General features: G+C 39.6%; 1 protein-coding gene across 1 annotated transcript in view; it reads right to left on the bottom strand.

The window, feature by feature from the left end:
- Positions 1–17,142, bottom strand: part of KIZ (kizuna centrosomal protein) — a 143,298-nt gene that overhangs the window by 114,887 nt on the left and 11,269 nt on the right. The window contains exons 3-4 of the mRNA XM_019462377.2: positions 15,286–15,448; positions 6,375–6,467 (exon numbers count right to left, since the gene is read on the bottom strand). Of these exons, the coding sequence (XP_019317922.2) occupies positions 6,375–6,467; positions 15,286–15,448 (256 nt within the window). The remainder of the gene's footprint in view (positions 1–6,374; positions 6,468–15,285; positions 15,449–17,142) is intronic.

Below are 17,142 nucleotides of genomic sequence, written 5' to 3'. Positions count from 1 at the left end.
AGGTACCCTCAAAAGGAAGCAGGATGTGGAGAGTTCAAACTTCATCCGGCCTCAGACTCCAGTGGAATGGGGCACACCCCTCGCTCAAGAAGAATGGCTCCCTCCTCTTCCTCACTGCAGGCTGGTGGGCTGCTACCACTCACCAGGTGGAGCAGTGGATGGGCCTAGACCCTACCGTGCAGGAGCTCATGGTCTAATGAGCATGGAGAGAAGAGCATTTTCTAGCGTCTCCTGAAAAAATAGGCCTGCAAATCTAGTATTAGCGCCAGGACTTGAAAAACTTTGTGTAATTCAGTTTAATTTTTAAATGTCTTGTGAATAGAAACACATACAAGTGAAAAAGCTATTTAGATAAAAGAGGCCCAGCTGAACACCTTCTGACTTTGTCATTGCTCTAGGTCAAATAAAGTCACAACTCTGCGAGGGTGTATCACTATCCCAAGCAAGGTACAATGTCTCAGTATTAGAAACCTGGGCAACCGCTCAGAGCCCCACTTTAGGGAGATGCTTGCACTCTTCAGAATTGAGCAGTGGATCAAGGAGACTGCTGGTGAATGAGGTACTGTGGGCCAGTAAGGGTAAGAAATTGGGGCCTATATAGATAACTTTAAGTAATAACCCAACCACTTTACTCTTGCCCTGCACTGCTCTCTCCAGTAGCCGGTATGACAGGGCCAGACCCATATCTATGGGAACCTCACCATCCCAGTACATGCCCACAGTGTCCTTCTGGCCTGGGAGCTTCCCTCACTGCTCTGCAGCAGCCAGGAGTAGAGCCAGCCACAACATTCAGTCAATGACAGATAGGAACTGAAGAATATATCCCCACTCCCTTTTCTACGCCCATGTGTGAAGACACTAAGGCATGCGCTACACAGTCTTCCAAGGTTCCCCAATAGGACTGAGCTCTGGCTGCTCACAGTAGTAACCCATTCAATCATTCAATCACACACTACTGGTTGTGTCACCTTCCTCTCTCCTCTGTGCTTCCTGGGACCACCTCCCAAATAAACCACTTACACTCCAATCCTTGTCTTAGGATCTGCTTCCAGAAGATTCCAACCTGAGTCATTTTCTCTTTATGGGTATTTCAGGAGAGTCTTACCCTTTACCCTTGCCATCATGTTATTTCAATCACTTGTCTCCTCCACAATGCCGGTCACTTCAGCCCTTGGAGATGAGCCCAGGCCCTACAGTGGCTGCCTTGGTCTTGTGAATACTGCTCAGATCCCAGGAGCCACGGTCTGTCCTCTGGAAACGGAACTCTTCCCATCATGTAATACTGGGCTGTCTTCCCTGTTTGGTGCCTCCCCTGCAACAGGGCTGCTCCCCACCACAGTTTCACCACCTCTCCTGACACAGCTCCAACCCACAGGTGAAGCCACTGTACACAAAGTGCACATGTCTTCTCAACTGGAAGTTCTTCTTCAGCAGAGCTTTAAGGTATTTCTTCTGCCCTACCAAGCCAACTCAAATGGATTCTCCTTTAAAAAAATTTTTTTTTTTAGCGTTTATTTATTTTTGAGACAGAGAGAGACAGAGCATGAACAGGGGAGGGGCAGAGAGAGAGAGAGAGAGAGAGACACACAGAATCCGAAACAGGCTCCAGGCTCTGAGCTGTCAGCACAGAGCCCGACATGGGGCTTGAACTCACGGACCGCGAGATCATGACCTGAGCCGAAGTCGGACGCTTAACTGACCAAGCCACCCAGGCGCCCCGGATTCTCCTTTTAGTGTAAACATGAGCAGTTCAGAGACAGATGCTCTGCTTTCCTTGGCTCACCTGATTTAGCTGGAATATTATAGCACCAAATGAGACCAAGGTTAGGCACAAATGCAGCATCTAAATGGATAATTGGAATATTTTGCATGATGTTGGCCAGGGTGTTTTTATTGGATCAGGAATTTTTCCCAACTTTTGAAGAGCATTTCACCCACACCACCTCAGATGGCAGGGCAGCAAGATGGCTAACTGCATGGACACTGAAGCCAAAGAGTCTGGATTTGAGTTTTGGCTCTGCCTCGCTGTGTAGTCTTGGGGAAGTTAACTAACCTCTCTGAGCCTTCCCATGAAATGAGGATAACAACAGCATCTACTTCCAGAATTGTTGAGATGATTAAATGAGTTGATGACCATAAAGTGCTTCATGTAGCACCTGGCACAGAATAAGTGTGCACTGATCATTACCCATTGTTACAGTTAACATGAGAAGTAGAAGTAACAGCCCGCATAACCATTCTCCATGTGACCCTTGCAGGAAGTATTACAACAGTGAAATGGACCTCTCCAGTTAGCCTTCAGCCCTGTGACAAAATTCCCTGGTCCTCCACAGATCTCCAGCCAGGCCTAGCACGGTACACTCTTGCTGTGAAGGATCCAGTTCACTTCTGCTTTTAGTAGAACAAGTTTCATAGTATAATAGTTCAAAGATTGCCTCGGGTAGTTTCAACATTTTAACAATATTTGTTATTCCTATCCAGGAGCATGGAATCTTTTTCCTTTTTTTTGTGTCTTCTTCAATTTCTTTCATACAATGGAGTATTACTCACCAATCAAAAAGAATTAAATCTTGCCATTTGCAACTACATGGATGGAACTGGAGGGTATTATGCTAAGTGAAATTAGTCAGTCAGAGAAAGACAAAAATCATATGACCTTACTCATATGAGGACTTTAAGAGACAAAACAGATGAACATAAGGGAAGGGAAACAAAAATAAAAACAGGGAGGGGGACAAAACAGAAGAGACTCATAAATATGGAGAACAAACTGAGGGTTACTGGAGGGGTTGTGGGAGGGGGGATGGGCTAAATGGGTAAGGGGCACTAAGGAATCTACTCCTGAAATCACTGTTACACTATATGCTAACTAATTTGGATGTAAATTTTAAAATATAAAAAAAAATTTTCTCTCTCTCACACAAACACACACAAAAATAGTTCAAAGAAACTTCACAAACCCCATCCCAAAATTGATATCTCATTCACAAATGACAATACATACGCTTTGATTTTTTTTTTAATTTTTTTTTTAACGTTTATTTTTGGGGAGAGAGAGACAGAGCATGAGAGGGGGAGGAGAGAGAAAGAGGGCTCTTAAGAGAGAAGTCGGACGCTTAACTGACTGAGCCACCCAGGTGCCCCTTGATGTTTTTTTATGTATGTTCTCTAGTCACTGCTCATATAAAAAACTAAGTAACTAGAACATGCCAAAAGACCAACAGAATTAGAATTTACACCCTGCCCCAACAACAAAAAAATGCAATGTATAATAGAGGGAAAGGATTACTGAATTATAGTAAAATTTGTGAGGATCCGAATGGGGGCTTGAACTTTGTCTTTTTGCTATCTATTAACCAAAAACCAAAAGTTTACTAGGTAAACTAATCATGGAAATAAGCTTGGGGAACAAGTAGACCAATTATTAATTCTCTTAAGAGAACACAGGACTCTGAAAAGTAGCCAGAGGAGGCATGAAAACTCTGGATGCCTTATTATGAAACTGAGCTAGAGTTTTACATTGAGAAAATGGACAATCACTGCTTGATGACTTTTCTTGATAGAGTATCCATGTTACTGCTATGGTTGAAAGGTATACAATCACTTAAAAAATATAGCTTCTTATAATTCAGAATTATCATTAATTTGACAAGTCCTCTCCCCCTCATCAGTGTTTTCCACTTTAATGGCAACCCTCAAGTTAGGCTCTTAGTTAATTCTTCCTGTCTGAACAAACCCTGATTCTTCAGCTCCACCAACTCCTTCCCCCAGTTCGTCCTCCATGGCACCTCCAGCCTTATCTCCCTGCTGCTGCACAGCTGTGATGTCACTGCTCCATCCACAAGTCCTGCCTTTACCTGCCCCAACACATACACACACACACTATTACACATGCCCACGCATGCGTGCGCGCGCACACACACACACACACACACACACACACACACACACACACGATTCCAGGAGGAAATCTCAATTCTTAATGTGGCACTAAGAAGTTCCATGATATAACTTTCCAACCTTATTGTCTACCACTTCCGTACAAGAACACTGGACTTCAGCCAGGCTGCACAACTGCCCACTGGGCTTTCCTGCTTCTACTCCTTTAATCATGACATCTCCTGGCCTTCGAATGTCTACCACATCCCCACTGACTGATATCTTTCCCATCCTTCACACTAGTTCAAACACCACCTCCTCCACTGAGTCTTGGGCCACTCATTTTGGTAGAAGCATACCTTCTTTCTTCATGCAGCACATGCCCACCACATGTAACTGGCATTCATTACATACTATCTTGTGCCTTAGAAAGGACATCTCCTTGTAGGAAGCACCTTGAGCACAAGCCCTGTGGAATTCATAGGGGGATCTCCTACTGTGGCTTCTCACACAGATCACATGCTTAAAAACGATTTATTGACTTCAACCAGTGACACCATATTGTGCTTCAGGCCAATACCTGAAGACCAACAACTCTGGGAACAGAGACTAATTCATATGACTGTCTAAAGAAGACATGTATGGATTTCCACCGGAAAAAAAATGTAACTCATATGATAAGCAATTATTCTGGAATTAGCATATAATAAGGATTCATTAATTCATCATTTTACTAAAATGTATTTACCTTTTAATTGATGGAACACCAATAAGAAATTGAATATAGGCAAGAAAGAAATTTCTCAAAATGTTACCTAATTGATTGTTATATACAGTCAATAATCAAAGCTTTTAAGATGACACTTTATAGTACACAGGAAAATACCTGTCTTCTAATTATTATATGTAACGTCTTTAAGGGGTTGTCAGCTGTATGTCTCTTGCCCTAATTTTAAATATAACTTAAAAGGAGACTATGTAATTGTATGTAAGGTAAGGGATCACTAGTGCAAATACAAAAAAAAGTCTCCCATTTTACTTAAGTACCATTGACACTGCTGTACTAAGAATGCCTTTATCAGGAATGGCATAGAAAGAACAAACCGGCTTATAGATTAAAAACACATCAATTATTTCATGACCCAATGTCAAACAGAAAAACTGCCTGAATGGTTTAGAAGTCTATCACATCATACCACATTCGGCATACATCTAATGGCACAGAAATCATTTATCATTAAAAGGCCTTTTTATATAGGTCAAGGTTTCTGGGGCTTGGTGTTTTGTATCTTACAGTTTAAAGAATGCTCTAAATTCTAGGTTTTTTAACTTTTTAATCTTTGGGAAGGAAAACTAAAACTTCCTATAAACTCAGATTAATGCCTGCTAATGCATGGAAAAAAGGAAAACTAAAACCTTCCTCCTACTATAAAAACAAAATAGTGTGGCCTCTGTTTCTTTTCTGATAAGAGTCTTAAATACCAAACAGTTAACTGCATAATAACATTTACTGGCAGCCAGGCAGCCTGCTTAGCAGATATATAAAGCAGGTAAAAGGAGAAAAAGTTAATTTCTTGGCTGAATGATTCCATCGGTAGCTATAGGGCAAACCTGAAAGTCTTTTAGTAAAGTAGCAGTTGGTTCTTCTATCAATCTGTAGCACACATACTCTTCCAAGGAAAGCATTAAATATGAAAATCATATCCCGTTATCATCTGTTTCCAGCTTTCAGCCCAGTAAGCTTTTCTTAATGAATGCTGCAGCCTAAGGAACAAGCACGCTGTTGGCTTTTCTGAATAATGGAGTGATGCTACCATTTTTGCTTATTACAATATCGACTGGCTGAGGGGGTTTCACACATAGTCACAAGTGACTACTCTTGCCAGCATGCTCCAAGTTATTACAAGATGTTTTTAGACATTTCATCTAAAAGAGCTTTACTGCTTTTAGTGAAGAAAACATCTATGGTCTTGAACAGAATCATTTATATGGAGATAGGCTGCAGGATTAGAAGCCTGCATTACGGCAGATACATAGCAGAATTTATTTAAGTATTCCTTGCCAGTCTTTTTGTCTGTTGCTTAGATATGCAATCTTTTCTTTCCACTTTCTCTGTGAAAAGGTTAAAATGTACAAAATTATATATACAAAGAAAAGAAGCAAAATTCCATATTTTGTTTACCTTTTATTTAAAACATTTCTGGAACGAAGAAAAAAAGCAGCGACAAAGCATTATTTAGAGAAACATAATTTCACCTGCTAACAACACTAAGGTTTTCTTTGGAATCTATCTCTTTTAAACCTGCTGTGACTGCCTTTTAGCAAATTTAATTGAATTAGACATTAAAGCAATACTCTATAAGTCTTTAAATAATATTTAAGGTTTAATAAAAAAGATCTCTGTAATAAGATGATTTTATTTAAAACAATATAGTAAAAGAGAAACACTCCAGAAATCCTCTGTTAACAGAAAGTTTATTGTTTTAATTTATTACCTTTTCTCTGTCTTCATCTTTCAGTTCACCTTTTATTCCAGGTCTATCTTTTGAGAGTAGCTGTGTCTTCTTAATTTGAGCCTCATATTCGGTCTAAACAGAAACAAAGTTTTGATTTTGTGGTGGCTCTTATTATAACCAGCATCTGCCTATATTTTTTAGTCTTTAGAGTATAAAACAGTGAAGTAGAAAGTAAAAGTTGATGTTACTAAGAAATTCAACTTATCTTAGAATAGAAAATTTCACAAATAAAATGTCAAAAGCTGAGGTCTATAAAATGCTGTATGTTTTTAAATAAGACCCGATGGCTTCTTACTGTCTTCCATCAATTTAGGGAATAAAACCTTAGCATATTAAGCTATCAGGAAAATCCAGTTACTTTATTATGAAAGCAGCACATTAGACAGTGTTTACCCTGAAAAGTTTTGTCCTAAAGGAAAATAAATCAATCCTACAGACTTCTTATCTTTATAGATATCTACATTAGTATCATGGTCCTACTAATCACAGGAACAGAGTATATTATTTGCTAGCTCATCGACTTGAAACAAACTCCATTTTCTATGAATAAAAATATACAGGAAACATCAATGATCAGCACCATAGTAATGAAGTTTGCTCTGGCACTAATAACTACATGAAGATGCCTGCATCATTATCGCACTATAATTGATGAAAGTGATTCCATCATAAAATGACTTTTTCTTAAAAGCAAGGCATAAAAAGGGCTTTGATTCAGTATGTTAGTAATTAAAGCCTTAAGAAATTCACGGATGGTGGTTCATCACAGATAAGTATCAGAACATTTTCTAAATTAGGCCGTGATGCACTGCAATTAGAAAAACACCTATGAGATAATCAGAGAACTGTTTCCTTAGTTCTTAGTCTGAACATGAAATTGGCCTGAGCTTTGTTTTGACATATAAAAAAACAGACAATCATCATGAAAACTCACTTGTTTCCCTCAAAATATCTTAAAAGATATTACATGCTGCCCCATTTCTAATAAGAATTTAGCAGGGAATTTTTTTCTCTATCAGAATGCTATTAACATGATAGATGACAGTAATAATCTAAAGAAATACCTAATTAAATGGAAGTTTTATAAGGCCGGTAAAAAAGATAAACCAAGAAAAGATTTAAAAATAAAGCAATTAAGACAATACAATTTACATCTCTCTGTTCTACCTACTCCTTTGGACTCAGAGATAGTTACTTTTCAACTCCAAGAGCTTTCAAAAGGCATACTTTACAGATTCTAAGGGAAAGTATCTTTAAAAAGGGATGGGAGTGGATTATGAAATAAACAAAATAAATATTGAGGTTTATTAAATAATTGCTGGTTAAATAAAAACTCTGTTCCTGTGGCTGCAAATATTTTCTTATGTTCTTTGAGATCAGTTATAAACACGCAACAGGCATTATACCTACTTTTCTCATTATGGGATCATTTCAGAGCCATACCTTCTAAAGACAGAGCACTTTCTCATGGAAACATGACTTTTGTTTAATTCATTCTGCTGCAGCAAAAAACTTGTAACCGCATTAGGACTTTATAAAGAATAGTAACAGAAGTCTCAAGAGTCCAAATTACATTGCTCTCAATGGACCTGAAAAATTCACTGAAGTGTAGGTACTTTCCTAAATTAGTGATACAAATAAAAACTGAACAATGTACTTGAAATCAAAAGTTGCTATGATAAATTGAAAATTGATGCAAACTATAATTCTGCATCCTCTAGGACCACAGATTTGCCTACAAACATTTTGTTCTCTTTGCCATTTATTCATACATATGATACTTGGTTACTATCCATCAAATTTAGCTCCTAAACATTGGAGAGCAGGGATTTTCAACCCCACCTCCTATTCTATCTGCATATAAAGGGTTGTACTATGTTTAAAAGTTTTTTCAGTTTGGAAAACTGTATAGACAAATCTTTCCAAAAATTCCCTAGCTAAAAATGATAAAACAGCAGAGCATGTGCCCTATTTTTCCAACTATCAGTCTTTCCATGTTTTATGCCCCACTTCTTCTTTGATAAGGTCCCATTATATTTCCACAATACATCAGGATTTGTACTGCATCCTTTCTGTCTGGTGCTGATTCAGGTCTCTGTTCCCTTCTTGCCATGTGGCCCAGATTCCTCTTACATTTGCTGTTTCAGGGGCCAAAGTTCTCATGGCCCGGTAGCATCTGCCAGTCCACAGCACCTCTAAGGACAGTCCCCTCTTCCCACAAATCCCCCAGGGAAACCTATTTTAATGAACTCAAGAGCACTGAATCAACCTATCAGGTAACTAACTTGTTCCATCTGCTAATGTATTGCTTCCCAGCACTGAGCTTGATGCTGCCCACCTAAATTTAGGAGAACTTTCTATTCACTTCCCCGCTGTGCACAATTTCATCTCAGCTCAACTGATGAAATCTGTTGACAATCATCTGGGGTTATCTGAAGGAGGTGGAGGTCATGGGATCTCTTTCAGGTCTCTGGGATATGTTTCCATGTTAATAGCACATCTCATTTTCCATTCTTTTCTTCTTTTCTTCTGTATCCCCACTTACATTCCTTCAAATTCCCCTCGTCACATTACCATTTGCCTGAAAGTGCCACCACTACCTTTTTGTTTTTTTAAACAGGCTTCCTTCTTTCAGTGGTCTCCAGGATTATATAAAAATTCTTGGTTACAGAACTGAACAGACATTTAAGATCTGCTGGCCCAGCTTCCACATGTTAGAGTTGAAAAAATGGGTACAGAGAGTTACATAAATTGTTTGAGTTCACCCTCAGGACTACAAGTCACAGTCTTTTCTCTTCTCCTATTTTTTCCAGGATATGGGTTTCCTTTTATTATTTCTTAAGCGTTTATTTATTTTTTAGAGAGAGTGGGGAAGGGGCAGAGAGAGAGGGAGACAGAGGATCCGAAGCAGGCTCCAGGCTCTGTGCTGACAGCAGAGAGCCCAGAGTGGGGCTTGAACTCACGAACTGTGAGATCATGACCTGAGCCAAAGTCAGACACTTAACTGACTGAGCCATCCAGGTGCCCCTATGGGTTTCCTTTTTAGATGTTTTTTTACAAAAAGGTACGCAGGAACACTTATTTATATTCAACTAATACATATTAACAAGTAAGACACTCTGGTTGATAAAAAATGGGAAAAGCTACAGACTGTCCTCCAGGAGCCTGAAGGTCCTGCCCTGCCCAGAGTGGCTGTCACAATGCTCAGTAGGAATCGAATGAGGGCTCAAATATTTGTTCTCTTCAAATTTTATCCCTCGTAGGCACATATACCCTAATGACTGAATTTCCAACAAGAATCACATCTTTAAATAGTGACATTGTATCTTCAGAGTGCCTCTGCTATTAAACAGAAATGCTCCTGGGAAGGTATAACACAGGATAGAACCAATACCACATTAGCTCTCACATAGTTGTTCATGGTCCAGAAAAGAGCAAGTTGAAAAATACAGAATTAATTTTCAGTCAAGGGAGAAGTCCCAGTGCTTACTGAGTGCTTAAAGAATAGGGAGGTGTTCCTCAAAGCTTACTGAGAGCTTATTATGTGCCACATTGTGGCCCAGATACTGACAGCACTGAAATAGTAAGACGAGGAGCCCACAACGAGGTGGCAAAACAGACATGTAAGCAATGACAACACTATGAAGGAAGTGCTTACTGAGATAATTACGGCCCAGACCTAAGGCAGGATAGAGAGAGAGAGGGCTTCTAGTTGAAGAAGATAGGAAATGATGTGATGCTTTCAAGAAAATATAGCAGTCAGCATGTTTAAAACTTGGATGCATGTGAGTGAGTGTATTAGTGTGTAAGAGAAAGAATGTGCACATGATTGGAAGATAAAAGATGGAGAGGGACAGTGGGAAGACATGGGAGTGGAGGGAATATTGCATAAGAGATGGGGGGAAATGGAGGAGACAGGTGCGGGGAGAGCAGAGCGTGGGCAGAGAGTGAGCAGAGATGGGAGGCAGAGATGGGGAGAGAGGAAGGAGGTGAAGGGAGGCAGTAGGGAAGAAAAAATGTGCACGTCTGTATATTTGTGTGAGACAGAAATGAGAAAGGACATGTGTGTGTTAAGGGTCATAAGGTTGAGCTGCAGGGTGGTATGCAGGCAGACGCCAGCATCTGGGCTTTATCCTGAAAGGCTGAGCAAGCACTCAAGGATTTCAGGCAGATGAGAGATATCATCAGATGGGGACTCTCCCTGAATGCCCTGACATACCAGCCTCATGCCTGGCACTTGAATGGGGAAGGCTGAAACAGATGCCATGCTCCACACATGTCCCTGGGACCCTTTTGGGTGCTCCTAAGTCTCAACATTCCTGTCTCTGTGCCTAAGGAGCCTGTGGTTAATTTCTCCCCCCCCCCCCATCTCTTTGTCATCAGCCTTTAATCAGTGATGCTCAGGAGCCATGTCTGCATATTCCAAATGCTCAGAACCATTTGCCAGGGTTTCCCTGTAAGTTAAGTTCCAGATGCTGACTATGGTAGTTGGCTTGATAATACACCCTTTTCCATGGGGGTTGTTGGGGGAGGTGGGATGATGGTGTCCCGTGGTGGCGGCAGCGAGGCCTGTTGGGCGGTTGCCCGTTGGGCCTACAGCAGCACGGCAGCTTTGGGGCTGGCGCCCTTGCGGGGCCCTTAAGGCGTCAGTGTTGAGGTGGCGGCTTGCGGCCCCTGGTCCCCCACCTCGCTCGCCCCCACCCTGTCCAGGTACCTAGGGCGTCGCCGGCGCGGAGGTTTAAAGACCCTTTGGGGGGTCGCCCATCCGCTTCGGGTCAGGGTGGTCAGGCCTGTGGGGAGTTGTGGAGGCTGGTTTAAAAAAAAAAAAAAAATATATATATATATATATATATACACACACACACACACACACACAATTTATATATGTACACACATATATACATATATGTATATAAAACATACATTTTTGTATATATATAAAACATATATTTGTATATATATATAAACATATATATGTATATATACACTAGTATATACATATCCAAATATATTTGGATATGTATATACTAGTGTATATATACCCTTTTCCAGCTACCTGTCCTTCCCTGTTTCACCTCCCCACTTGCCTCCTGACATCCCATGCACTTCCCAGATGAACCACTTACATTTGAATCCTTGTCTCAGGGTCCACTTCAGGAGAACCCAACCTGAGATAAGCACAAAGGGCACCAAAACACCTGCTTTAAGGCCCAACTGGGGCTCTTCGACAAGCACCAACGCAGGGAGGGGGAGTAGAGGCAGGAAGGGGGAGAGAAGGACACAATCTTCACAGTACTACTAATATTTATATTCTTGAACTGAGCTTAGTTGGCCTCTTTATCTGACAAGTAGCAATATAGCCACAACACCGTGTTTTCAAAATGACATGACAAATCAACATCCTTAAAAGCCCTGAAAATTATCATAGGACCCCAAAGTAGTATAATTCATAAAATCAGTTTAAAATAAAAAAATTCATAAAATATGTTTGCTTTTATCCCATTTAAAAAGATTTTAATATTATATAATAAATAGTCTTACAGTCTTACAAAAAGGGAGAAATTCACTTAATACAACTTGGGCCAAATCCCCACTTCTCACATACTGCCTCATTTCGTTTCACTTTCTGGAACTCTACCAATTATTAGTCCATTTGCATCAACTATATTCTATTCAAGGGGAAATACCCCTAGCATTGTGGGGTGTGTGGGCAATATGCTTCCCCAGAACACCTTTCTCCTAAGACTTACATGTGGTCAGTCAGTGGAGGTAAAGATCTGCTACCTGAGTGGGGCAGACTCCAGCCTTCCTAAGGCTACCACTGGATACCAAGATGAAATGAAGAGGAGGAAAGGAATGGGAAGACAGCACGGCAAACATTCCCCACTCTGAATCTCTGCTTACTGTACAGCTTGCTGAGGTAAGTGGTGTCACTGGCTGGAGTTTCAAAGATTGCTGCCTGCATTCAGCTTTGGACTCAGGGTGACTCCCAATGGTGCTCCCATCTTTCCCAACTGTAGCTACATGATCTGCTCTTCTGTGCCATCACAGACTGTTCTCTAAAGGCATTCCTTATCCATTTCAAAATGCTCTCAATATAAAAGTATGGATTCTCCCTTTCAAATTCCTCCCTCTCACATTTGGCTATATCATCAAATCAATAATTAAGTAAAAAAGCATCAATGTGAAAATAAAAGGAAAACTTCTATTATTTCCTTTTTTCTATTGGGAAGGCAAAATTCCCTGCTTTGTCCATCACTTTTACTTTCTCTGTAAAATCTCTGAACAGCAAAGAGATCTACAATGTTTATAATAATTACTTTTTGAATGTTAAGTATTCTACTTGAAAACTAAGAAAGAAAAAAAAAACTGTAGTGCTGTAGCTAAAATGTGCTATTGTTTGAGCACATCTACTTCCAGATCTTGGTTTCTAAATACCCTTCCCCACTAAAAGGAACCACAGCTCCTTGGAAAAGAGGCTAATTCCATGTCTGAGGCAGCGGTGTACAAAGTAAACCTGGAACATGTTGTGCCCCAAAGCAAAGAAGGCTCAGGATTAATGAGGTCAGGCCAAAAGGACACAGAAGCCAATTTGAAGAGACACTCCCAAGCAAAATTTGGAGAAATACAAACAACAAAAATAATAACTACAGTAATTGATAATATACTAAGTAAAAAATTTGTAAGTCTATGGTGATACTTAAAAAAAGAGAAAGAGGAGAGAAAAGAAAGAAAGCTCTTCTTTATAGAACAATTTAAGCTAATAAAGAGGAAGATTAAATTAGAAAATCCCCATTCCACAACCTCCACCACACTGATTCAAGCATCACTAACAGATCCTAAAACCACTAAGTAAAAGGCTATTTAGAAACAAGATGTTCCCAAGATGTCAAACTATCACTCCACAGATTATATGCTCAGTTGCAAATGGAAGAAAAGGTCCTTATAAGAGAGATCTAGAGCTTGCCATCTTAAGCAATGCATCAAACTCAACCTCACTCAGGTCAGACCACCTGACATCACGACTCATAAGCCTCCTGATGGGATACAGTAGGATGTATGTAACCTCAGCTGTGATTATTTAAATTTAACCAATTAAAATTAACAAAATTAAAAGTTCAGTCCTTAGTGTCACAGCCACATTTTAAGTGCTCAGTAGTCATGTGTGGCTAGTGGCTACTAAATTAGCACCAGTATAGATCGGGAACATTTCTATCACTACAGAAAGTTCTATTGGGCAGTGCTGGTCTAATCCAAATTTCCAGTTAAATTATACCTCAAAGAAATAACCAAATTCTGAATGTGAGTCATTATACAGGCAACCAAATTGCCTTCTTCAAAAAGCCAGTGTCATGAAAAAAAAAAAAAAAAAAAAAGGAAGAGTGGTAGGACACTAAATTTGATTTAGAGACCAAAAAACCAAAATAGCAAATGTAATGTGAACCCTAGTTGGCTCCTGGTCTGGAAAAATAAAGAAAATTTTGGGAGGAACTGGGGAAATTTAAATATCAGATAGATATTAAGTGGTATTATGAAATCATTATTAATTTTCTTGGGTGTGATAATAGTAGTGTGATTGTGTAGGAGATTGTCTGTGTTCTTAGGAGATCCACACTTAAGTATTTAGGGGAGAACTGTTATGGTGTCCACAGCATACTTTCAACAGCTCAGGAAAAAATGTACACACACACACACACACACACACACACACACACACACAAAGCAAATATACCAAAATATTTACAACTACTGTATCTGGGTACAGAATATGTGAGTTATCTTAGTCCATTCAGGCTGCTATAACAAAATATCCCTGACTGGGTGGCTTATAAACATCAGAAATGTACTGCTCACAATTCTGGAGGCTGGAAAGTCCAAGATCAAGGTACCAGTGTGGTCACCTTCTGGTGAGGGCCTCTTTCCTCATTCAGAGCCAGTACCTTCTCACTGCATCCTTACCTGGTAGAAGTGCTCCAGAGCCTGTTTTAGAAGGCACTAATCTCATCCATGAGAGCTCCACCCTCATGACACAAGCCCCTCTCAAAGGCCCCTGGTATGAACACCATCACATTTGGTTAGGATTTGGTTAGGGTTAGGATTTCAAGATACGAATTTCAGGACACAAACATTCAGACCACTGCATAGTATTTTCATTTTCCTGTGTACCTGAAATAAAGCCTCAGTGGGGGAAATTGCTAGAGGAAAAAAAAAGTAATTAAAGGCAACTTCTTCTATAACCAGTATTTTGTTGGGTTAACATGAGCAACAACCCTTGGCCAGCACAACTGCTTAGAGAAAAAAGGCCTAGCCCTCCTCACTGGGCATAATCTGTAGAGGAGAAGGTTGCCCAGCACCTTAAAGGAACGAGATGCCATAATCAGAGAGGGCTGCAGAAAGCAGTTGCTCTGGGTCGCACAGATGAGGAGTATGAAGGTGAATTCCGTGGGGCCAGTTCTACCCTCAGTGTTTCCCAACACACTGCCTGATGGGAACAGAGGAGCCCAGGGAAAAAACCCGTTAAAGAAGGAAACGGTCTCTGGAGAGAACCCTAATGCTGCTCAAATTCAGTCATGAAGCCACCAAATACCACGTGCCAGGTAGTGACTAGTGCCCATGTCTGTTACAAGTTAATTATTTGTGCAGTATAACAAAGTACAGATATTCCATTAATTCCTCAACTAAAGTAGAATCTAAGAAAACTCAATTTCAAGTTCCCTGATCAAAATTTGGCCACATGGTAAATCACAGAGAAAATGAGCAATTCTCTTATGGATGAACAACTGAACATTAATGACCACCACTGATCTGAAACTTAGTGCTCGTTACTTCCTTCCAATTTTAGCAAAAGAAAGAGAGATAAAGAGAAATATAGTGAAAAACAAGATGTTACCTTTAGTTCCTGAAGCTTCTCTGTATTTGTAGTAAAGTGTCCAACATGAGCTTGGACATGCTCAAATCGCTTTAAATATTCTTGGTTTCGAGTACGAGCCTTCTTTTCTGATTCACATATTTCCTTCAGATATCTCTTTAGTTTCACATACTTCAGCTTAACTCTAGAAAAATAAAAGCAGATTTTTAAATTATGCAGTTAGACATTAACAAATCAAAGAAAGAGATTTTTCTCAAACAAAATTGTTAATGAGACAATGTATTCTGAGATACTTTACCTAACTAAACACTGAAAGCTAAAGAGCAGAATGTACACACATTTTTAGAAGAAATTAATGCAACATCACTGAGTATCACATCCAGGCATAACTCTCCTGAGAAATGTATACAAGACTACATTATAACATTCACACAATAAAGATTTATATGGATTTCTTTCTCGATATTAAATGTGGTTTCAAGAGCGGTGGCTATGTGGCCATGGTCGGATGAATAGTCCATTAGCATTCTTTTTATGACAGACAATTTCAGAACTATCTGCTCATATGGAAATAGAATCAAACTACAAACCACAATCCATAAACATTGAGAAATTCTAAAATTTAAAATACCCAAAAAGTTCTCCTTTAGATAATATTAAAATTTTATTAGGAACTGCAACAACTTACTATATTTTAAAATATTTTATGATAATATATAGGCTGTGACTCTACTCAAATTGTGAACAAAACCTTTAGAGACTCTCATCCAAAGTGTAAAACAAAAGGCACACATTGGGGTGCTTGGGTGGCTCACTCAGTTGAGCGTCCAACTCTTGATTTTGACTCAGGTCATGATCCCGAGATCGAGGAGATTGAGCCCCGTGTCGGGCTCCACCCTGGGCATGGAGCCTGCTAAAGATTCTTTCTCTGTCTCCCTCTGCCCCTCTCCCCTGCTCCAGTGTACTTTCTCTCAAAAAATGAATGAGTGAATGAATGAATAATGAATAAACAAATAAATGAAAAGGCACACTGAATGGCTCAAGTTGTGCAGCCCACTCTTCCCACAGAACCAACCCTGCATGTTCTAGCTCTTTCTTCTTCACAAATTTTACATCATAAGAGTACGTGATATGAAGCATTTCTATTGTTAGTTCAATAAAATAATTCAACATTTTTATTATCTAATAATTCAAGTATATATTTTAATTCAAGTATAGTTAACACACTATGTAATATTAGTTTCAGGAGTATAATTCTATACATTACTCAGTGCTCACAATTTTCATGTTCTTCTATCAAGGAAAACTAAGATGAAAAGCACAAAAAAGTTCACCCTTAAAAACAGATTTGCAAACATGCTGCAGATATTAAAAATTAATCAGCAACTACTGGCACAAAAACAGACACTCATATCAATGGAACAGAATAGGGAACCCAGAAATGGACCCACAAACGTATGGCCAACTAATCTTTGACAAAGCAGGAAAGAATAGCCAATGGAATAAAGACAGTCTCTTCAGCAAGTGGTGCTGGGAAAACTGGACAATGAGATGCAGAAAAATGAACCTGGACCACTTTCTTACACCAGACACAAAAATAAACTCAAAATGGGTGAAAGACCTCAATGTCAGACAGGAAACCATCAAAATCCTCAAGGAGAAAGCAGGCAAAAACTTCTTTCAACTTGGCCGCAGCAACTTCTTACGCAACATGCCACTGGAGGCAAGAGAAACTAAAGCAAAATGAAATATTGGGACCTCATCAAAACAAAAATCTTCTGCACAGCGAAGGAAACAATCAGCAAAACTAAAAGGCAACCAATGGAATGGGAGAAGATACTTGCAAATGACATATCAGATAGAGGTTAGTATCCAAAA

The sequence above is a fragment of the Panthera pardus genome, unplaced genomic scaffold, assembly GCF_024362965.1.
Source record: "Panthera pardus isolate Hobbes unplaced genomic scaffold, ASM2436296v1 HiC_scaffold_25, whole genome shotgun sequence".
Lineage (NCBI taxonomy): Eukaryota > Metazoa > Chordata > Mammalia > Carnivora > Felidae > Panthera > Panthera pardus.
The sequence above is the reverse complement of the archived record's forward strand: the minus strand, read 5'-3'. Positions and strand labels throughout refer to the sequence as shown.